Source organism: Pezoporus occidentalis, unplaced genomic scaffold (assembly GCF_034315485.1).
Source record: "Pezoporus occidentalis ecotype Australia unplaced genomic scaffold, CSIRO_AGI_Poc_V1 ctg29, whole genome shotgun sequence".
In the NCBI taxonomy this organism is placed as follows: domain Eukaryota; kingdom Metazoa; phylum Chordata; class Aves; order Psittaciformes; family Psittacidae; genus Pezoporus; species Pezoporus occidentalis.
The window spans coordinates 3317340-3338618 of record NW_026914829.1 but is presented as its reverse complement, the minus strand read 5'-3'; the positions used below and the strand labels follow the sequence as shown (position 1 = coordinate 3338618).

The 21279-nt window shown below is 38.9% G+C and overlaps 1 protein-coding gene across 4 annotated transcripts; it reads left to right on the top strand.

Annotated features, from left to right (window-relative positions):
- Window positions 1-949: 949 nt before the first annotated feature.
- On the top strand, window positions 950-20393 carry FBXO9 (F-box protein 9). 4 transcript variants are annotated; one of them, XM_062626185.1, is made up of 14 exons: window positions 950-1254; window positions 3028-3255; window positions 5194-5271; window positions 6240-6398; window positions 6758-6815; window positions 9660-9759; window positions 11430-11560; window positions 14346-14460; window positions 15159-15277; window positions 15573-15663; window positions 16693-16788; window positions 17545-17638; window positions 18395-18523; window positions 19815-20393. In XM_062626185.1, the coding sequence occupies exons 2-14, from the start codon at window positions 3112-3114 to the stop codon at window positions 19824-19826; spliced, it is 1326 nt and encodes a 441-aa protein (XP_062482169.1). In that variant the 5' UTR covers window positions 950-1254; window positions 3028-3111; the 3' UTR covers window positions 19827-20393. The 4 variants fall into 4 exon arrangements, with proteins under 4 accessions (XP_062482169.1, XP_062482168.1, XP_062482172.1 ...); XM_062626184.1 differs by having other exon boundaries at window positions 954-1254; window positions 18369-18523; XM_062626188.1 differs by lacking the exon at window positions 3028-3255 and having other exon boundaries at window positions 954-1254; window positions 5198-5271; window positions 18369-18523.
- Window positions 20394-21279: the final 886 nt, after the last annotated feature.

The following is a 21279-nucleotide window of genomic DNA, read 5'->3' as shown; positions in this document are numbered from 1 at the left end:
GAAGGTGTCCCTGCCCATGGCAGGGGGGCTGGAACTAGATCATCTTCCAGGTCCTGTCCAACGCAAACCATATTTTTCGATGATTCCCAAAAGACAGGACATTCCGGGCAGGAGAAAAGCCTGGCAGCTTTGACTCTTGATACCAAATGAGAAGCAGCATTAAGGATCACTGGTTGTGTTCATGATGACCCCACCTCAAAAACTCAGCTGCCCTGCTGTCACCTCAGCCATTGACACAAGGGTGCGCCCAGTGGCTTCCCTCCCCACCCCCTCCCCTAGCCAGCCAGCCAGGCAGGGATTGCCAGAGGAGACACATGCCTCTGGCTCCTGACAACATTCAGGGTTGTGAATACACGCGGGTTCGGAGGTCCTACATAAAGACCCATACATGTCGTCTTCCTATAGAACAGGATTGTAATACGGGTTAGAAAACAACAGCTTTAGTCCTATTTTAGAGAACCTGACGAGGTGTACTGACAGCACGTAGTAACTCTGTGCACAGAACTGGATGGAGAGAAGACAGGGGGCTGTGAGCCCAACTGTACCTCAACAACACTGCCGCCACACAGGAGTAGCACTCACCGCCCCCCTGCCACCGTGTTTAGCTGCTCTACAACGAGGCTCTGTTCTGACCGCAGTGACTGCGGAAATGGCGGCTCCCACAGCAAGCTTTGCTCCTTCTGACACCTGGCTGAGGGGCCATGCCGAGGGGGCAGGAGGCTGCGCAGAGGGCACGGACTTCGCCGCTTGTCCCGCATCGGAGCGGCGGCAGCGGAGTGTTGGCTCGGGCTCGCCTCCCGAAGCACTACGCTTCCCAGCAGCCTCTGCCCCGCCGCTGGGCGCGGTCGGCCTGGGGGCGCGCCACTTCCCAAGGGGGTGCCGCCGCAGGACTACATTTCCCGACAGACCCCGCGGCGTGCTGCTGCAGGCGAAAGAGTCGCCGCTGGCTGCGGTGCGCACTGGGACGGGTAGTCCGAGGGGCCGGTGGCCGCGCCTCGGAGCGGCCCGCGCGTCAGGCGGCGCTCTGACCTTGCGGGTTTGTCTGGTTGTGTGTCTCTGCTGCTCCCGGCCCGCCTGCCCATCACTCGCTGGGAAGATGGCTGCCGTACGCAGGGCCCGCAGTTACTCCCGCTGCGTGGTGCGCTTCTCCGACCGAGAACTCTGCTAATTTCCCCCCGCGGGGACGACACACGGACCGAGCAGGGGGGGAGAGACCCCCGGACGGGACAACGCCGTCCGAGCGTTGACAGCATGGTGAGAGGGCCCCGGACAGGCAGTGCGGCCTGCGGCGGGGCGTGTGCGGGCTGTGGCTCGGCTGTGGCTCGGCTGTGGCGGTGAGGGTCGGCCGCCGTGGCAGGTGCGGGCGAAGGGCCCCCTGCCCCGCCGCCGGAAAGCGGGGGGGGGCGCTGACAGCGACAGGGGGTGTGTGCCCGCGGGCGGGAGGAGCGGCCGCCAAGCCGAGCAGCGCTGCCATGTCCGCCCGCCCGGACACAGGGAGATGCCTGCGGGCAGTATGCCGTGCTCCTGGCCATGATCCCACCCCGGGTAACTGCGCCGCAAGGAGGCACGGCCGCCTTCCGCAGAGGATTTTGGGCTCATGAGTGGGGCTGCTTGGTTCAGGACCGACCTAGTTGCCCTTAGAAGTCCCCGGACAAATCACGGTATCATTTCGGACGAGCGTGCCCTGTCTTTCTCTTTTTTCCCCCAAAGAGCATATGGCATAAAGTCTCTTCATAATTTCAGCAGCGCCATGGGTCCAGCACTCTACTTACTCGAGTTTGTGAGTTACCGTTGGGTTCAGTATTGCTTTCCTGACTGCACCTCAGTAGGGACTCAAGTATCCACGATGAAAACTTGATAATTCAAAGTTAAACCATTTCTGTCATTCAGGTGGTCTTAAAATGCCTTTCCACCATGATTAAAGCAGGTATTTTTTGAGCACAGTGTTGCTTTTACCACATTGACAGGAAAATGGAGCAATTTCCTTGTTTTCGTATAACACACCCCCCCCAGTAGAACATTTGCTGTTCATCACTGTTTAGCTTGCCATGCTTACCTCTCCCTTAGTTCTGTACAGCTCATGTGTAGCCCTCTTCAGCTGGTGACAGTGAACTTGGAACTCTTTCTGATCTTGGCTTTATTTTGCTGAAACAAAAGATCTGAACTATTAAAGGACTTGGCATTACAGACAGTTTAGTAGGTGATTGTTGTGCTCTGAGGAAAACAGCATGGTTGCAAAATACTTAAACCTAAGCTGTGCAAGTAGCATTTGCAATCAGCAAATGGTCGTTTGCATTTGGCAAATGATTTTGAAAGCTTTGCAGGCAAATCAGAATCAAATCTACCAAGCTATTTACAGGTCGCAGTCTAATTCAGATGTTTACTTCTGACATGTCAGTCTTTTGGCTGCTTGACCGCCACTTTTCTCATGTAAAATTATCTGAGCTGGTCAGTACACACTAAGGATATCTCACTTTCAATCAAGTCAGTTGTCCATATGCCATATGACAACTGACTTGTAGCAGAGGGAAGGCCAGCAGCATAAAGATGAGCAGCCCAGACTGATGCACTCAGTAGCAGTTACAGTGCAAAGTTCTGTGAACTTTAGAAACCACAATTTTAGTATCATCAGAGCTAGGGTGAGGAGCCAATATTTAGAAGTTACAATGTGCTTTGTAGGTGTGGTCTTGTGAGCTGCCTGCTGGTGAAGACCCTTGCTTCAGTGAGACCTGTGTTTGCTCATTTGTTCCGATTCTAGCAAAACCATAGCGTTTAGCAGATCAAATACATAGCGGAAAGGTTGTTAGTAGAGATCAGTTTTCCAGTCCAGTTAGCCGTGCAGTAGTAATGTTAATGAATTGCTTACTGGTAAATTTAGAGGGATGGTCACTTACACTGCCACTGCTGCCAGGAGACAAACCTTTGATATGAGAGGCTTCAGATTACACATGCACTCAGTATAGAGGAGGTAGTGATGAAAGTTGAAACTTTGGTTGTAATCAACTTCATGATATTTTTTTTTGACAGCTTTTAGGCTGTGGACTAGGTCTTCGTAATATGGTGTATTTTTTGTTTGGATTGAGAGGACATTTAAGTTTTAAAGAGCATTGAATGACACTTTGGAAGCAGTTGGTCCAGAACCATGACTGTCTATGCCTCAGAAATGAAGGAGAAGGAGGGCAGTTGAACAGAGACAAAGGGAGGAAAATCAAGACTCTTGAACAGATTACTGAAACAACAAGTTTTGAACATGAGGTAAACATCAGTCAACTTCATAACCTTCTAAATAATTTTAACTCATACTCTTAAATTAGTTATTTACAGACTTCATGAGTTAAAGATTTTAATGGGCGTGCCCTTATGTACAAGATCATGTGTTGATTTGGTTTAGAAATTGCTAGTTTCTGCAATTTGCAGATAAAACCAGGCTTGTTTTGCCCAGAGAGCTGACCGGACATAATTCAGCTGAAACCAGAAGGCTTAATCTCTGTGCAGACTTTATTTGTGTCAGCCCAGGGCCGTAATAATGCACTTACAGACACCCATTTCCGTGCTAGCTTTTTCCTAGGCTATCTTCTTTTGGCTAGCGTAGATATAATCCCTGGATGCTGAAATAATGTGGTAGGACTCATAGGGCATTAGCTGCCTGCAACAAAATTCTGGAATCAAACCCCATGAAATTCCTAAATTATTTACTCCCTGCTCAGAGGTAATGCTGTTTCAGGCTTTGGAGCTTAGGCTTCCTTGTTTTCTCCACTGAGAAATTAAAAATGTACAGCTTTCAAATCAGAATGTAGAAACAGATGCAACATATGTTTACTTCAGCCAAGCAACACTGGACACCTTATCAATTGTAAAGGTAAATTGACTGAGGCATCAGTAAAAACATGTTTACAGATGACAGGCCAATAAGTCTGTGGTGGTTTGGGGAATCAGAGACAAGTACTACAGGAGAATTGTGAGGAGATTGTCATCAAGACAGAAAGAACAAGCATTGCATTCCCACCAGATTTTTCAGTATTTTGTACTTTGAGCATGAACTTCTAGGTGCTAGGAAAGTTTTGTGCATTTTGTGAATACAAGAGTGCTTTGATTTCTGCACTTTGTGCAGGAAATAGAGATTTCTTTATGAGAGTTTGGAAGAATCCCACTAACAGAATGTCACTTGAAGTCTTTGAGCACTGTCTACAGTAGGAATGAGTGGGAACCGAAACTTCTGTAAGCGATTATGGAAATCTTAATGCCAGGTTTACCTTTTTAGAACCTCACTTTGCATTTGTGCTTGCAGAGCTACAGATGTGAAACAGTGCAGAAAGGTAGAAAACCAGGGGTGCTTCAGCTGCAGGAAGAACCTTAAATGTCTTAGTACTGGCATCTTGCTGCTGTTGTCATTGCGGTGGTTGTCATTGATGTTCAGAAAATTTGTTTTCCTTTGGTTTAGTATAGATTCCACAAATCTGAGTATATTTCCCAATGAGAATTTATTGTGTCTTTTTGAATTTTGCTCTTAAATCAGCTGTAATTTCTTTGTAGAGCTCTGTCAAGTTTTCTGAAACATCTTATGCAAGGTCTTATTTGTTTAACCTGTCTCACAGCAGTACTGTAAATAAAACCAGCTGTCAAGCTCTCATGCTAGCTTTTTGTTTTCTTTTACAACACATTTCTTGTTTAGTTTCATATGTATTTTTTGAGATTCCTGTATTCACTCGTAATTCTCATAAACTATTGTTACTCAAAGCACTGGTCTTTTGTGCTTTTGTAAATATTAAGCAAATCAGAACTACTAGTTATCTTTACAATGAGAATACAGTTATTAAATTTTAATTTCTTGTGTTAAGCATGCTGCTGTTCAATACTGGAGCTTTAGTTCTATGCTTTGATTTAGACACTGACCTTCATTCGGGTATTGTGGCACTGTACTGATGTGTGTAAGCCTTCAAGTGATACATAACTAATCTGTGTTAGATTGATGTGGCTGAGATGCAAAACCCAACTTCATTGGGTTAATGTAGACAGCAATTTTAAAATTAATTTTTATTATCAGTTAATGATCTGTGGGGTAGGTGGTTAGGATGGGGAAAACGAGAGTATGCTTGGGGGGGTTTTAATGTGTGTCAACGAGAGTTTTGCTTTTTGAAAATGCTGTAGAGACTTACTCAGGCTCTATAATCATGTCTGACTGCTCTCTACTAGGCAGAAGGTGAAGAAGATTGTCACTCTGATTTGGTACGAACTGATGACAGTGAAAGACCCGGTGAAGCAAATCTTCAGGTATGTCTCTCATGCTAGTGGTGTTTTACAAACATATTACTGGTGTGATTTAAGCTGCATTACTATGCTCATTTAGTTACTGCACATTTGTTGATCTGACAAAGGTTCAATCTGTCTGCCCTTTCAAAAGTCAGATACAAATTCTGCATTGTTTTCCAAGTGTCAGATTAAGTCTTTAGTTATCTGTATAGATGAAAAGAAAGCTTGTGGCGGATCTGTAATTTCTTTGAAGAAGTTTAGAAATTGGACAGCATTTTCTGTATGGATCAAATTCCAGTTTAAGTTGTCATTCTCTTCTGGAGCAGAAAGTTGATAAAAGCAGTCTGATAGAAAAGTGTGTTCTCACTAGTTATCTGTGTAGTTGCTTCCCTGAAGTAGTGATGATTGCAAGAGATATGTAAAGTGTAACTTCAAAGATGCTGAAAAAAATGCATGGCATTAATTATAACTTACTTTGTTTCACAGAGCATAGTCCTTATTTATTAAAAGAGAAAGGAGTGTAAGGTATTATTTGTATATTATGTAAATGACAGCCTTGATTGCTATGAAGCTCAATAGGCCTGTGGACAAAAAATTAGGTTTTCTAAATTTTAATTTGAATAGTTAATTGACTTCTTGCTTAAGATAATTCTGCATAAGCAAGAGGAAGCATCATGTCTAGAAAGTATACTTTTCTATGGAGTCTTAGGTCACAACTATAGTACTAACAATCACTTCTGAAACATCAGTTTTTCTTCTGAGGTGAACAGTCCAGGAAAAAGCACTTTTTGAGATTGAACAGGTATTTGTGCACTTTTTTTTTAATTTACTATAAAACAATTGCGAACTGTGTCTTAACTCATGGAAATTATTTAAGACTTGGAAGTGTGAAGCATAATTTTGAAATTCTTTTTTGTGTTTATAATACTTCTCAGAAGAGAAGTTGTTTAAATATGTGATACTAAGTCAGAATTAATTGTATTTTTTAGGCAGAGCTCCAGATGTTCAGAGCTCAGTGGATGTTTGAGCTTGCCCCAGGTGTCAGTTCTAGTGGGTTGGAACCTCCACCGTGCAAAGCATCTTCAAAAGGACCTGGAGTAAAGTCTGTAGATGCCAGAAGGACACAGGAGATAGCAAAAGAGGAAAAGGTACAAAGACATAAATGTGTAATTTGGGATTTTTTTTTTGTGTGTGTGTTAGTATTGCAGTATAACTGTCATAAAACCTAATGCTGAATTATATAGAGAGAAACAGGAGAGGTGATTAACCTGTTGTCTCCATACAAATGTCTTTCTGTAATCCTACACTGATTTTTGTAGTTTTTGTTCTTGGCTTTGTGTCACCTTCCCAGTCTACTTTTTTAAAGGCTGGAGGTAAAGGGTGAGCATCAGGAACTTACATAGCTTGTTGATTGGAAATTTCAGTTATGGCTTGTAGCATATTCTAAGTAAAGTGACATTGCACTTGTAAGGTATTAAAGAACTGTTCTGTATAATTTGTTTTGCAGGCAAAAGAACTTTTCCTGAAGGCAGTGGAAGAAGAACGAAATGGGGCCCTTTATGAAGGTAATGTGAAATGAAGGTAGTGTGAAAGTCTACAATGAACATCTTTATTGCAGCAGAATCTAACCCTCTAATTTATATGCAGGACAGCATGATGCCAGTGAACTTAAACTGCAGGCTAATAGTAATTTGAGAGCTCAATTACTCAGATAAGCAAGCACACTTGCTATAAAAGGAACACAGTTCTAAGGCTGAGGTGAAGCTAAAGAGAATAATCTTTAGCTTTCAGACAAAACAACAGCATTTTGAAATCTGGTAATTTAATGAAGCACTGGATTGCTCCTTCATATAACATACTGCTTCTTATGACTTTTGTAACATGAAATAAACATAGTAATTAATCAAGGCAATATATTATATTTCATGTGCTCACAGTTTTCTTCATTTCACTTTGAACAGAACTACTTAACCTGTGGAATGTTTTGTTGTTTCATTATTTGTTTTTTGTTTGTTTAACTGCTAAAATGCTTCTAAATAGCTAAAATAGCTTCTTTAAGAATTCCTGAAGCGAATGTTTAAATCTGGTAGTCTTATGAGGTTTGCCATAAATATTTAAGATACTTAGTTTCCTTGCCCTCTTGCTGTCAGCATTAGGAAAACTGCAAATTCAAAGTTTTCTTCCTCATATTTAGTTTTCAGAATATATAGAGTAAGAAGCTCATTCTGACTTCAAGTCTTGTAGGTCTGTAGTGGAAATACCAGTTTCTAATTCTTCTGTGGCAAAAGAAAGGAACACAGGAGATATATGCCATCCTGTTCATCCACTAGAAGTTTTGGCCTCCTTGGTTAAAGTGCAGGTGCAGCATATGTCAAGATATGCAGAACTCTGGGAGCTCCTGAACTCAGCCACCTGTCAAATACAAAATTTCATCTCTGCCATGGAAGTTTTCTTTTCCTTGCCAGGGATTTCTGGTTGTTGTTCCAGATCTCAAATGAACTGAGTGATGTAAGAGTCCTCAGTAGGTAAAAAAAGTAATAGGTCAGTTTCTAATTTATTACATGCTTTTACAGGGCAAAATTATTTCAGGCTAAGCTATTTTGTGTGTTTGGTATAATTAAATGCACAGTGAAAAAGACATCAGAACTAAGTCTGGTATGTAATCTACCATATAGGAAATCGTGTAGTGCGCTATAAAGGTTCTTTCATACCAACAATTTCTAAGTTAATTTAAAAACAATATGTGACGAAAGCAGTCTGTTTAAACATTGTGTATATAAAATGAACACTATAGCTTGAGTTTACTCCTTGTATGTTAAACATAGCAGCAGAGAAGTAGTAGCATCTGACAGTTGCTTTCACAGATGTGTTTTACACATCTGGATTGCATGAATATGAATCCATTATTTCTCATTTGAATTTGATTTGAGACTTAAAGAAACAAAACTAAACTGTTCTTACACATACATCTATGAGACCTTAGAGACAAGGTCCTGTGCCAGACACAGATATATTATTGAGCACATGTCAGGACACCTGTTTTCAGTCCACACTTTTTGATCTGCTGACATGGCTCAGGTCACCAGAATCCAAGTGGCATTTCAGCCTGCTTCTGAAATCTGCTAATAGCTGACATATGTGCGACAGCTATGTACAGCAGCTTGCTCATGTTTAAGTACAGTACAGGTGTTGCTGCAAGATGGAATTCTAAAGTTGATGCTGATCTCAGTTTAGCTGACTCCTGGTATTCCTCATCCTCACCAGCCAAAGGATACTACTTGTCAGTAACCAGCCCTGAAATGAATTTGAAAAAATAGGAACACTTACTTGCCCCAAAGTCAGGCTTCTCTGACTCACTAGTGTGTTAAATTCTGAGCTCCCCACTCATTGATATCTTACTTTGGGTTTTGTTTTCAAGGGTCCAAATTGAGGGAAGGTTGCCCTCTGATCAGCATGCGGGAATACAGAGAGATGAATATGTATATGATGTTAACAGTGGTATTAAAATGACAGTGTACGTACAATGAATCCACTTATAGGATCCACAGAGTTAACTCGAAAGACACTCTGCAGCTTAAATAATGGTTCATTCCCTTAGGGTGATTTTCCTGGACCTGTTTCTCTACTTGTGTTTGTAGCATCTTTGGAGTGTTAAAGGCAGAAGTACTTCTCTGTGTGCTAGAAGAAATCCAGTCTGTCAGTTTTACCTTCACATCCCATAATCTTGTGCTTGCTCTATAGCTTTCTGACAAGGCTGCTTTCCTCCAGTCAGGTTCCTCACCCTCCATGAAGTGGCTTGCTTCATTGCTTTCTGTAACTTCCAGGGTTTTCCTACAGTAAAATTTACTTGTGTCGGTTAAGTTTTAAAATTACAACAATTTGTTGATGTTTCTCACCTCCATAATGTTGTATATGTCTGAGGGACTGCACTGTACGGGAACTGCACAGTGACTGCAGGACTTTAAGGTGCCTGCATCATCTTTCTTTCATGTTCCTCATGGTTACTTATGAATATAATGCCTAAAATCTTTATGGCTTGTTGAGAAAGCTTAGTAAGTGCTGGGCCACAAACAAAATCAGGACTTTTTAATGTTTTAGTGTAAAATTTTGTACTGCATAATTGAATTAGTAGTAGTTAAGGTAAATCTGTAAAAGATGAAGTGCATCTGAGGGAGCTCTTTATCCTGGAAAAATACATTAAATTTTTAGTTTTGAAAACAGGTGCTTAATGTAACTCTCCTCTGTATCGAATTTAAACCTAATCAGTTTAGACTAAATAAGATTTACTAGGCAAAAGCATTTTCCACCTTTTTAATGCTTTTAGCTGAAGCCATCTCTGAAAAAACCCTTTGCTTCAATAAGCTAGTGTAGGTATCAGACACATTTAAACATTAAGCCTTTATTTTCAGCCATCAAGTTTTATCGTCTAGCAATGCAGCTTGTACCTGACATAGAGTTTAAGATTACCTATACACGGTCCCCAGATGGTGATGGAGTTGGGAACAGGTGGTAAGTATGAAAATTTACTAATTAAGGGCACAGGAGTACTGAAACCTGAAATTTTGTTTCTAAAGCACATGAATACTCTGCTGCACAGTTGTAAGTTTCTCAACATTTCAAAAACTTGTCCTCTTTCATTTGAATAGACTGCTACATAGGAAGTTCATAGGTGCATTAGTCCAAGGAGGACTTTTCTGTACTGTAGTTCAAAGAAAATAACAGGCTTTGTTTTTGCAGATAGTTAAATTCAGTGGAAGTTTTATAAATGGTTACGTTGTCACTTAAAAAAAAAAGAAAAAAACCTAATTTTTCACTTTATTACTTTTGATTTCTGAGTTATGTTTTTTTACACGTTTGGGATCATGTACAAAATTGTAGGTGGCAAAAAGATCAATTAGTAAAAGCTTTGTACCATGGAATAAGCATAGTAGTTAAGCAAGGGAATATACTACCATTCTTGTGCTAACACAGCCAGTGGGGAGCATTTTCAGTAAGTAGAGCAATATATTTAGGAGCTCATAGACTGAGTAGTCTGGTCTTCCCTCATTGCAATCATTGGAATACCTCTGGCCTCAGTACACCCAGAAGTGTAGCAGCTTAAGGCTGGCCTGACTTGAGCCCAAGACTTAACATTTGAGGACAGGATTCCAGTTAGGGCCAGAACTTCTGTTACTTTTTGGATAGCATAGTGAAGGCAAGCTTATGATACAGAGCTTTCCAATTCACTGCTTACTGATAGCAGGCATAAATGCTGCTGATAACTACAAGAAATTAAGAGTTTTAAAACTGAAGATAAAAGGGAAAAGTCCAGTAATGTTCATATGGTATTACTTGCTCAGTCTTGTTGCCCTAGGGCATGACAGCTTCAATGCAGAAGTTTACTCAGTATAAAAGAGAGTAATACAAGCTAAGTGCTATCTTTAGTTTCAGAACTAGCATGAAGTCTTTGCTGTGCATTTGTGCGCTAGGGAAAATATTGGATGATGAACTGCAGTCATATAAAAATTTTGGTTTCCTTAAGATTATTTTCTTCTTTCAGCATCGTTTTCCTACTCCATTAAGCCTCTGTGACTCTGGGGGTGTTGATCTGCTTGAGGGTAGGAAGCCTTTACAGAGGGATCTGGACAAGTTGGATAAATGGGCTGAGGCCAGTGGTATAACATTCCAAGGAGAAGTGCCGGCTCCTGCATTTGTGTCACAACAACCCTATGCAATGCTACAGGCTTGGGGTTGCTCTTCAGTGAATAACGCAGGAGTAAATAAAAAATCCCTAATTGCTTTCAGTATCTTACTTTGTGACAAAATACAACTTCCCGTCAATTATAATTTATTCCTGCATATGACTTATTTTAGAGAAAGTGAAAGAGGAGGTTTGTCTTCTCATGGAATCAAGCAGTTCTTCAGTGACTTCACTAAAAACGGTGAACTCTTAATTACAAAAAGAAACTGGAACTGGAATTAAAGAAAGTTGCTACTGGCAGAGGGATGCCAGCAAAATCTAAATGAACTTGGTAAGATTGCAGTAGGTGTTTTATTCTATGATGAAATGAGATTTCTTTAAAAACATACAGGAAACAACTATATTAAGTAAGGGTAAGACAGTGGGTTGGTGCCAAAAGAACTGTACCTGTTGGTATGTTTTGTCCAGTATCACAGCGTTGGTGTTCCCCCTTTTCTAGTGTTGAGGATAACAAAGAGGAGGACAAGATGGCTGATCTCCTGTCGGATTTCCAGCAGCAGCTGGCTCTTCAGGAATCTTCAGTCAAACTTTGTCAGCCTGAGGTTGATGTCAGCCAGACCCACATCTCAGGTATGACTTAAGATACACTCAGTGTGAGAGTTCGGTTTCATGTTTCACTCAATTAAAACATCTCCTTCATTCTAAAGCCACTTATAAAGAAGTGCATGCAGTATGTTTTATAGTTAGATGTAAAGGAAAAAAGATCATCAACTAGCTAAATAGATCTTGCTTTCATACATGATTTTGCCTTTATTGCACAAGGTTTTCTATATAGTACTACTACTAAGTAGAATTTTTCAGGATCAGTCATACTTAAAAGTAGCAACTTCTAGGAACACACTTGCTGAAGTAAGTGTATTCCAGTTTTCCTTCCAGTTAATGTTCACTTCACTTGAAGAAGTGAAATGTAGGTTTGGGTTTGTTTTTTGTGTTTTTGGTTTTTTTTTGTTGTTTGCAAATACTTGTTAGAATTCTGAAGTCTGAATAATAGATAGTTGTTCTGTGAAGAATGTGCATCTTTGCATTTCTTGTTTTATCTGATTTTGTATCAGATCTTTATAACAAACATTTTTTCACGTTCAGCAAGACTGTATAGCATAGCTAGAAAGGCTTTTGCAGGGTAAAGCTTTTCAGTACTTCGATTCCAAGACACATCCTGAGACTTCCTTGCAAGATCTAAATCATAGAGAGTATGTATGTTAGAGACTCTCTTAAAATGAGATGCTGATTTGCATCCCAAATTACCAGTTGCTCTTGGAAATCTTATTCTGATCTCCTCTGTTCTGCTTAAGGAAGGAAAATAAATGTAGCAAGCTGTTAAAGCATAAATTTTAACAACTTTGGCATTGTACACATGAGAAAGCATCTTTTTTTTTTTTTTTTTCCAGTAAAGTCAATATTGTTGTAGACATTACTGTAAAATGATCTCAAGAGATGTCTCTTTTGAACAGCAGTCTTGGTCTCTGTCTAGTTATATTTTCTGCCTTCCTGCCAGTCCTGTGTTACAGTATCTTGTTTACTAACTGTTTTTAGCAGAATGAAAAATTTTAAGGTCATGATGTCTGCTTCAGAAGTTAGTAGGCTAGAATGATGACTGTTCCTCTTGGTCCTCACAGTAGTGCAATAGTCACAGAATTCAGCAGCCCAAAGAAAATTGAAACAGTGTGGAATAACATATTTGGTTGAATGGATTTTCTGTGTTCCATTTTACATTTTGTTGACGTTCATAATCTTGGAATGCCAGTTAACCCTTTGTACAGGACAGGATCAGACCTCTGCTATGTAACTCATATACTGAATATATTTACTTCCCCTCCCTAGTGTACAAGCAATTTTTCATAGTAGTTTTGTTGTTTTACACAGTAAAGTGTAGGGCCAAGATAGCATTCTTCACCAGAAATACTATAATATTTTCTCTACAGGGTGTGCCCAGTGTCTGAAGCAAAGTATCTTAATGATCCCTAGTTTACTAGAAACTTAGAAACATGGATGATAAGATGGATAATCAAAGTCTTTGGCTGATGAGTGACTGTGTAGTAAGAGGTTTTTAATCCTTTGCATCTTCCATTCTCCAAGACACTAATTGTTCACATACCAAAGTGCTCGTAAGTTGCCAGAGACGGTTTTGTACCTTGTAGCCATAATCTGCACAACTTTTTTTTTATACTGGAACATTATTTTAGTGGTTACAAATACAGCAAATATATGACTTCTCAATAACAAAACATGGAATTAAGTCAGATTCATGGAAGGAGATGTGTGTTAAATGAATACAGAAACTAGTGCCCAGTGATGTTATGTACTTTCTATCATGTTAGTATTCTGAAATGTGAAACTTAAGTTTTATCAAATTTTATTGCAAAACCAGCCTCATTGGATTTGTGGGAATGCAGCAGTGCAGTCTAAAAGAAAAGTTCTAAAAGTTTGAAAAGTTCTTAAGCATATTTTTTCACTGAAAATCAGTATTCTATTAAATTGCAGTCTCTGCCACAGTATTTACAGCTAGTTACTGTTTAGTGTACCTTTGTGCCACTCAGCTGCTTTCTCCATCTGAACTCTAAACAGTTACGCTGAGTAAAATCATGAAGTCTTAAGTGCACGTGCTGATATAATTCAAGTCATAGGCTCTGGAAAGAAGCAGTACTTGGAAATGAATGAAGTATAATTCCTGATGGTATAAGAGAAGCAGAAAGGTAGTAGAAAGAATTTTCCTTATTTTTCCAGGGCTTTTTCACTGAATGCTAGGAAAATTATCATATGATCTTGTGGTGCTTTGATGAGGATTCTGTCATTATCTTATGTTACATTAGAAAAAGTCGTTCAACACTGCACTGATGTGTGATAGCATTTTCAATCACTGGAGCTGTACCACAAAAATATCAACTTCATAATGGATATGTTGGGCTTAGGACCTCCTGTTCAGTACTGACCCTGACCTGAGCTTATTTAGCTTGGCATGCAAAAGCAGTATGCTTTGAGATAATGTTACACACTAGGTCAGTTTGAAGAAATTACGGCTTCACAGTCACTGTGCATGGGCAATATACCTGTGGAATTTTTGGTGTAACACCTTACAGTTGTGGATATTTGTAGTCCAAAGCTATGTTTTACCCTATCATCTTGCTATAATGCACTTCCGTCTCTTGATTTTTGTGCTTTCTTTACGTGACTTTTTTTGTAAATGTAGTGACTTTTTTAATTAAAAGTTGTGGTTTTTTTGTTCCCTGGCTGCCATGTGAAAATGTTGGATTTTTTTAATGGAAAGTCAGAACTTCAGTAATGGTCAAACCTGGATTGTAGATAACCTGTTGATTTACAGGCTACCATCTCACAAGGATTTATTTTCTCTTTACAGTGTTGCCTATGGAAGTACTAATGTACATTTTCCGATGGGTGGTTTCAAGTGACTTGGACTTAAGATCATTGGAGCAATTATCTCTTGTTTGTCGAGGATTTTACATTTGCGCCAGGTATTGTAGAGAAGTTATCTAGAGTGAAGCTTCTCTGTGCTCTAGGGAAGAAGAACACACTTTTTTATGCTCAAACGTGTAAACTCTGTAGAGGTGGAATCCATAGAGTGAAATTGCGTGTGTTGGAAAGGTGGGTTTATGGATTTTTTTTATTTTATGGTGCTAAATCATACATGCTGGAGTATGCCCTGCCTTTTCTTCCTGTGCCAATTTTCATGTTATGCTTCTCACAGTGCTAATCAGCTTTCGAATACACCACTAAGGGTATGTTAGATAGATGAATTCACTGTAATAAAAGATGTTGTTGGAAGTCTTACTTGCTCTGCTTGGTTTGAGAGTTAGAGTTGCAAGACCTCCAAAATAATGTTGGTTGTGTTGGCATCCTGATATGCCCACACAGAGAAGTGACAGGCTGCTGCAACGTTGTTGTTCTGTACTTGGCTGAAAATGGCATTGTGTTCTTGAATTTCAGTGGGACAAGGGAGTAGCTTTCAAAAGTCATTGTTTTTAAATTAAGAGCTATTGTTATTCAAGAAAGTTCTTTCAGTTGCATCCAAACAAAATACTGGAGTGTGTGTGTGTATATATATATATATATATATATATATATATATATATATATATACACTTAGATACATAAAGGCTAAACAAGGTTTTCAGAAAAATTACGGGGTTTGCTTTTTTCTCATTTTCACTAGAGATCCTGAAATCTGGCATCAAGTCTGTTTGAAAATATGGGGTAGGAGCTGCAATAAGCTTGTTCCATATACCTCTTGGAGGGAAATGTTTTTGGAGAGGCCTCGTGTTCGATTTGATGGTAAGATGTACTTTTGGATATAGTTTTGTTTGTTTGTTTTTTTTAACTGCATGTAAGAGTGACAGAAGCAATCAGGTGGGTTTGATGTTTTTGATGTTAGACCTAATCTGAATTAGTTTGGGCTCTTGAATGTGTAGAACATCTAAACAAAAGGGAAGGGTGCAAGGGAAGAAAATACAAACCTTCCATGTATCTAAGTAACCAAAGTAATCTCAAAAGTTTAGATTATTGTTATTTTTTCATCTTAAATATTCTATGTACTTAATTTTTGTTTGTATATCTTCCTTTCCTGTAGGTGTCTATATCAGCAAGACAAAATACATACGTCAAGGAGAACAATCACTTGATGGTTTCTATAGAGCATGGCACCAAGTGGAATATTACAGGTAGAACTGTAGTACAATGAGTGAGTGAAATGTTTCTCTCTCTTTATTCTTTTAAATCCAGCCCTCAATATCACAAACACTAATCATTCTGTAAAAGTCAATACCATAATGTGTAAAGCTATGCTTACTTTTTGAGAATAGGTCTTAAGAAACGGAATTTATTATTATAATTAGAGATGGGCTTAGAAACACATTTCATCCTCATTTAACCATTTCGTGTGGATGAAACTTAAACGGTAAAGAACAGCAATACTTGTCCACAGGTTTTTTATTCAAATTACTTGTATTTTATGTTTCCAGTGTAATAATTGTTTTCAGCAAAAGGAAAACAAGCAATTACGCGAGAATTGTCTTTTTAACTTACTTTTAACTATTGTAAATAATCAAGAGGCTGGGCTGTCTCAACTTGCTGTAAATACCTTGCCATTTGTTTCCTCAGCCTGTTTTTATGCTGTTCTCCTCTTGCTGTGGCCACCATTAGTTGTTCATTCTGCTGTCTCTTCTGAGGCTGAAAGCTGTTATTAGAAACCATGGAATCTTTGGGCTATATCTGTAGTCTCACAAACTGTAGCATAGTATCTGAGTACTGCAGGAATTGATCAGATCCCAGAACCCGATAAAGTCCACACGACATTGTCCATGATGTCTACTGTTAACAGTAATTAAGATTTTGATGCATTTGTCTCAATGGATGCTCTGAGTGGAGAAACTTACTTGAGGGCAGTTTTGATTCCAGGGTGGCCTTCTTACTTTGATAGATGTGAAAAAAATCGTGAACTTCTGCCCTTTTTCATAACTCTTCAGAACTTGATCTTTCAATCTTCAAAACTCTTTTGGTTTCTGCTCTCTTTGTTTTCTGTTATATCATGTGTGAAGAAATTTATTTTCAAATCCTGTTACCTAGTAAATTCTGTATCCTTCTGGGGAACATCCTGTGATTTATTAAAAAAAACAACAACCTAACAACCCAAGCACAAAAGAAAAAGGATATGTTTTCTAGGTTTATGTTGTGTAATTATATTTTTGCAGGTATTTGCGATTCTTTCCAGATGGCCAAGTTATGATGCTAACAACACCTGAAGATCCTCAATCTATAGTTCCTCGCTTACGGACTAAAAATACAAGGTTATTGAAATAAAATTCATCTGGCTTTTACCTGGCAACTTCTGTTTACTTTTGTCTCAGATTCTCTATATTGGCTTATCAAAACAGGAGTAAAAATACAATGTTATTTATATTGTATTATAGATATTTATAGTTCTCTTCTGAGAATTACAAAAAATTTTTACTTGTATGCAAAAATGCTTTTATATTTAAGGTGCTGATACTGCAATTACATTTCATTTGCAGGTTATGTGACTTTAGACTTTGAAAGGAGGTAGATGGAAGAATACATGCTATTAGCTTGGTGGTTTTTGAATCCTTTTGAAGATAGTATTTTGTTATTGACTGGCTTCTCGTAATTCCTTGACTGTTTGAAGGAAAGTGAAGATTTTAGTGGGATAAGACTCAACTATTGCTTGATTTCTTTATGACGTTTGCACAAACTTGTTGAGAGCAGAGAAAATTGTTACTTCAGGTTTGAGCTAGCTGTTCATTGGAAGTCTGAAAGCATTTAGCACTAGGCTAGGTAGAACTGACTAAATTATCTTTACTGTCCTATCTGGGAAAATGGAAAGCAATCTTCCAAAATGCTTCCATCATATCATATTGTCAGTGAGCCTGGTACTTTACTAAATGGAAATAAAATAATAGTTTCCTTAATTACGATATGCAGCCAGTCTTCCTTTCATTGCTGATATTTGTATCATAAGTACATCACTCTTCTGAGACAGAGAGTGTTTTTATGTCCTTGACCCTATCCTCCTCTTAACCTTCCAGAACAGATGCAATCTTGCTTGGCCATTATCGCCTTTCCCAGGAAACAGACAGTCAAACCAAAGTATTTGCTGTAATAATGAAGAAAAAGGAGGAGGTAAGTAGCAAAATAGAATAGAGGAAAAATAGTGTAAAGATGGGTCTTTTTAGGTTTTTTTTTTCCTCAGACTGAATGTCTTAAGGCGCCCGAAGATTTACGTTACACCAGTGGATTAAAAAAAAAAGAATTTTTTAAATGGTTGAAAAATAAATCACCATGTTTATTTATGTCTTAACATTTCCCCCCCACCCCCCTTTTATTAGGACAGATAAATATCTGGTTCACATTTGCACAATGGTTTTCCCCCTAATGTCTTAATTGTTGTGTGTGGTGCTGTTAGGTAGTTTGTGAGCATTGTTAACAAACAAAAGGGCAGGATGAAGAGGTTCTGAGATCAACTTTGACTGTATGCAGTTCTGTTCCTCAACATTAAATAAAACTAAGCAGTATTCATTAATTGAACTCTGAATGATTTGGTCAACTTTATATCACAGTTATACCAACTTTATATTTTCTGATTAACAACATGTCTGTCAAGAGAAACTTGTGAAAAATTAGAAGTGTTACATTACGTTACAGTGAATTTACATAGTTTTAGTGCTGTCCTCTGCACTTACCTTACTTTCTGTGAGAACTTCTGTAATTTATGTATGAATTGATGTATTTTCAGGGAATACCACTACTTGCTTTTAAGTATGAGAGTCCCCACAGTTACTTAGGCATTAGGATACATAGTTACACAATATGTTTCTTTGTAGGTCATGATACTTCTTTTCTCTTTGTACAGAAACCAATTGACTGCCCGAAATGCAGGTATATCCGACGTGTTCCTGCGCAAGAAACAGATTACAGCTTTCATGTAGGACTACAGTTGTGCTCCAGTGGGCGCCAGAGGTTCAACAAACTTGTCTGGATACATCATTCTTGTCACATAACTTACAAGTAAGTAAATGGAGAAAAGGTCAAAGAAGGATACTTACCTACAGAAGCACAGGTCACATTAATTTGTCCGGTATTAAGTACAGGAGATGTAAAGACTGTGATACTTAGGAAACTTTAATGAGCTGTTTGAAAACAGTAACTGGTCTTGATTTGACAGATTGTAATGAACTTTTACTTTAAGAAATCCCAAGATTCACCTTTTATAAAGGTATAGGAAGTTTCTGAAGTGGTAGAACTGCAGTATTTTAGCCATTATGCACAGTGTTTGGATGATTTCAGAACTGAATGGAATGACTTAGTGTGTTGTACTAGTAAAGAGGTTTGGAAAACATACATTCTTTGAGATACATTTCTTTTCCTCTGTGAATGTGCAGGCTAGAAACGTCTGCACCCTTCATGTGAGAACTGTAAAATATACAAACTGTGTAATCCAGCGGTGCAAAATATGGGCATGTGTCCAGCTGTTCTTATCACTAACCAAGTGAGAGCCATGGCCACTGTTCTTGCACCTCATGCTCTAAATTACTGTCAAGTTGGCTGTCCAGTTGTTAGATGTTGGCATTTAGGGTGGATTTAGGCATTGTCTTCCAGTCTTCTTAATCTCTATATTCAGTGTTTTTATAGGGACATAACTCAGCTATTGAACTGTAAGTGTATAAATCTAGGAAGTAAACTGCTGGGGGTTGGGAGTATAGGTAACTTCCATAAACAGAAAAATGACTTTTATAAACCCTAGTTTTTCATACTTTATTTATGAAGAAGTTGCAATATCACAGCCATTCTTTTCAGTGTTGATTTGCTGTACAGCCCAGGTTCTGCTCCATCTCTCAATATGGTGGTGACCTTTTGAAACTAGAATAAGGATGAATATAAAACACAGCTTTGAGGGCATATGCTTTTTATCACTGATATTCAGAAATACTTGGTTTTCTTATTTTTAAAGTTTTGCAAATGTAGAAGTTTTTACTGTCACTCTAATTCAAGGATCTAATTGAAACAAATAAATGGGGTTTTTTACTTCAATATTAATATGGTGATTTGAGTGACATCCGGCACTGTTTCAAGTCTAGGAGCTAATAAGAATGAAAGGGGAAAGTGGTTTCTTTGATATTAAAATAGAAGTGTACAGTGTGATTTGGCCAGCATTCAAATGCTTTCAGAGCAAGGCAGCATGAAAGGCACATTCTGGCTGTAGTTCGGTGCACACACTGTGCTGTGGAACATGACTGCATTATAGAGGGCTTCAAACAGCAACTTGTGTCTAATTTAGCTTCTACAATACTCTTTGCAGATCGACTGGTGAGACAGCTGTTACTACTTTCGACATTGACAAAGTGTACACCCCTTTGCTCTTTGCACGAGTGAAGAGTTTTACTGCATTTTCAGAAAAGCCGCTCTAAGAAACACCTTTTCCCCTCACAACTCTTGCATGAATAAAAGGTTGTAGGTAATGAGCACTTAAGTTATAAATGTATATATATTTGGTACATTTTAAAATTCTGGGGAATTTTTTGAAGGCAGTATGTTCTATTTGATTATGAATGGCCAGGGTTTTATTTTGAGGTCAAGCTTATGAGTATTAAACACCTTTACTTTGTGACAAGAATATGATAACAAAATTTTGTTGTTTGTTTTGTTTTGCATTTTTCTTAAACAGATTTTATAAATCAGTCTGCTTAAAATTTGCGTTTTCATCTGCCTGGACACTGGTTTGTCCAAAAGGAATTATTATAGGAAAATCTCACTGTCCATGGGACAGTGTGTGTGGTCTCTGGTGAAGGCTTGAAATGTGAAGAGGAGAAAATTGTCTGATATCTGTTAAACTGTGTGATTTAAAAGAACTTCAAATAAATGTTTTCTTTAAATTAAACATACTTTGTTTGCCTTTAAGATCTGGCATTTTGTCAACATCAATCTTAAGGCTAAAAAAAAAAAATCAAGGACAAGCAAGCATGGAGTATAAAATTTAACCGTGAAGGTACATCCCCACCAATGCAGTGATGACGGTGATAAATTCTATTTGATTTTGATAGAAGTTTGGTGGGGCCTGTCTTCTTGACAGGACAGGCATGAAGGGGAGAGGGATGTGGGCAGTGAGTTGTTCTCTTACACTATAGGATGACTTCACAGGGTACGTGGCTCTGCTTGGGAAGTGTTGCAGTGCAGTGGTGAAATGCTGGTGTATACTGCATGTGCATTGGCCAGGTTTGAATGTACAGCTAAGCAGGGCTCACTTGGACCTGGCTGTAATGTGTTTTAACCCTTCACCTAACCTTGCTACAGATGCTGTAAACCCTTTGAGTATTTGTTGTACTAAGATAAATTTTGAGGCTGCTGTAGATGTTCAGGTGCTGTGTACTGCTAATGATGAAGTGTACCTTGAGATTTGGTGCAGGTACTGTATGCTGCTTCTCCTGCATATGTCGCTTGGGGGTGTAGCACAGACACTATAATGCCGCTTCTTATATATGTATCTTGGATACTTGAAAGAACTGCAGCTTTTTAGTGTAGTTTTTAAAGGCCATTTTGCATAATTTACCTTTGAACATCTTTCAAAACACTGACCTGGACTTGAGGGTTAAAATGTGACAGTTGCTGAAAGAAATACACTTGCTCCATAATTTATAAAGTGTATCTTTGCAAGGAGCTACATGATTAAAAATACATCAATAAATAATGATTTTGAACATGCAGTCCCTTGCAGTTCCTTATTTTGAAAGAAATTATTTTCCTGCAATTGAAGATGATTAGTTAGG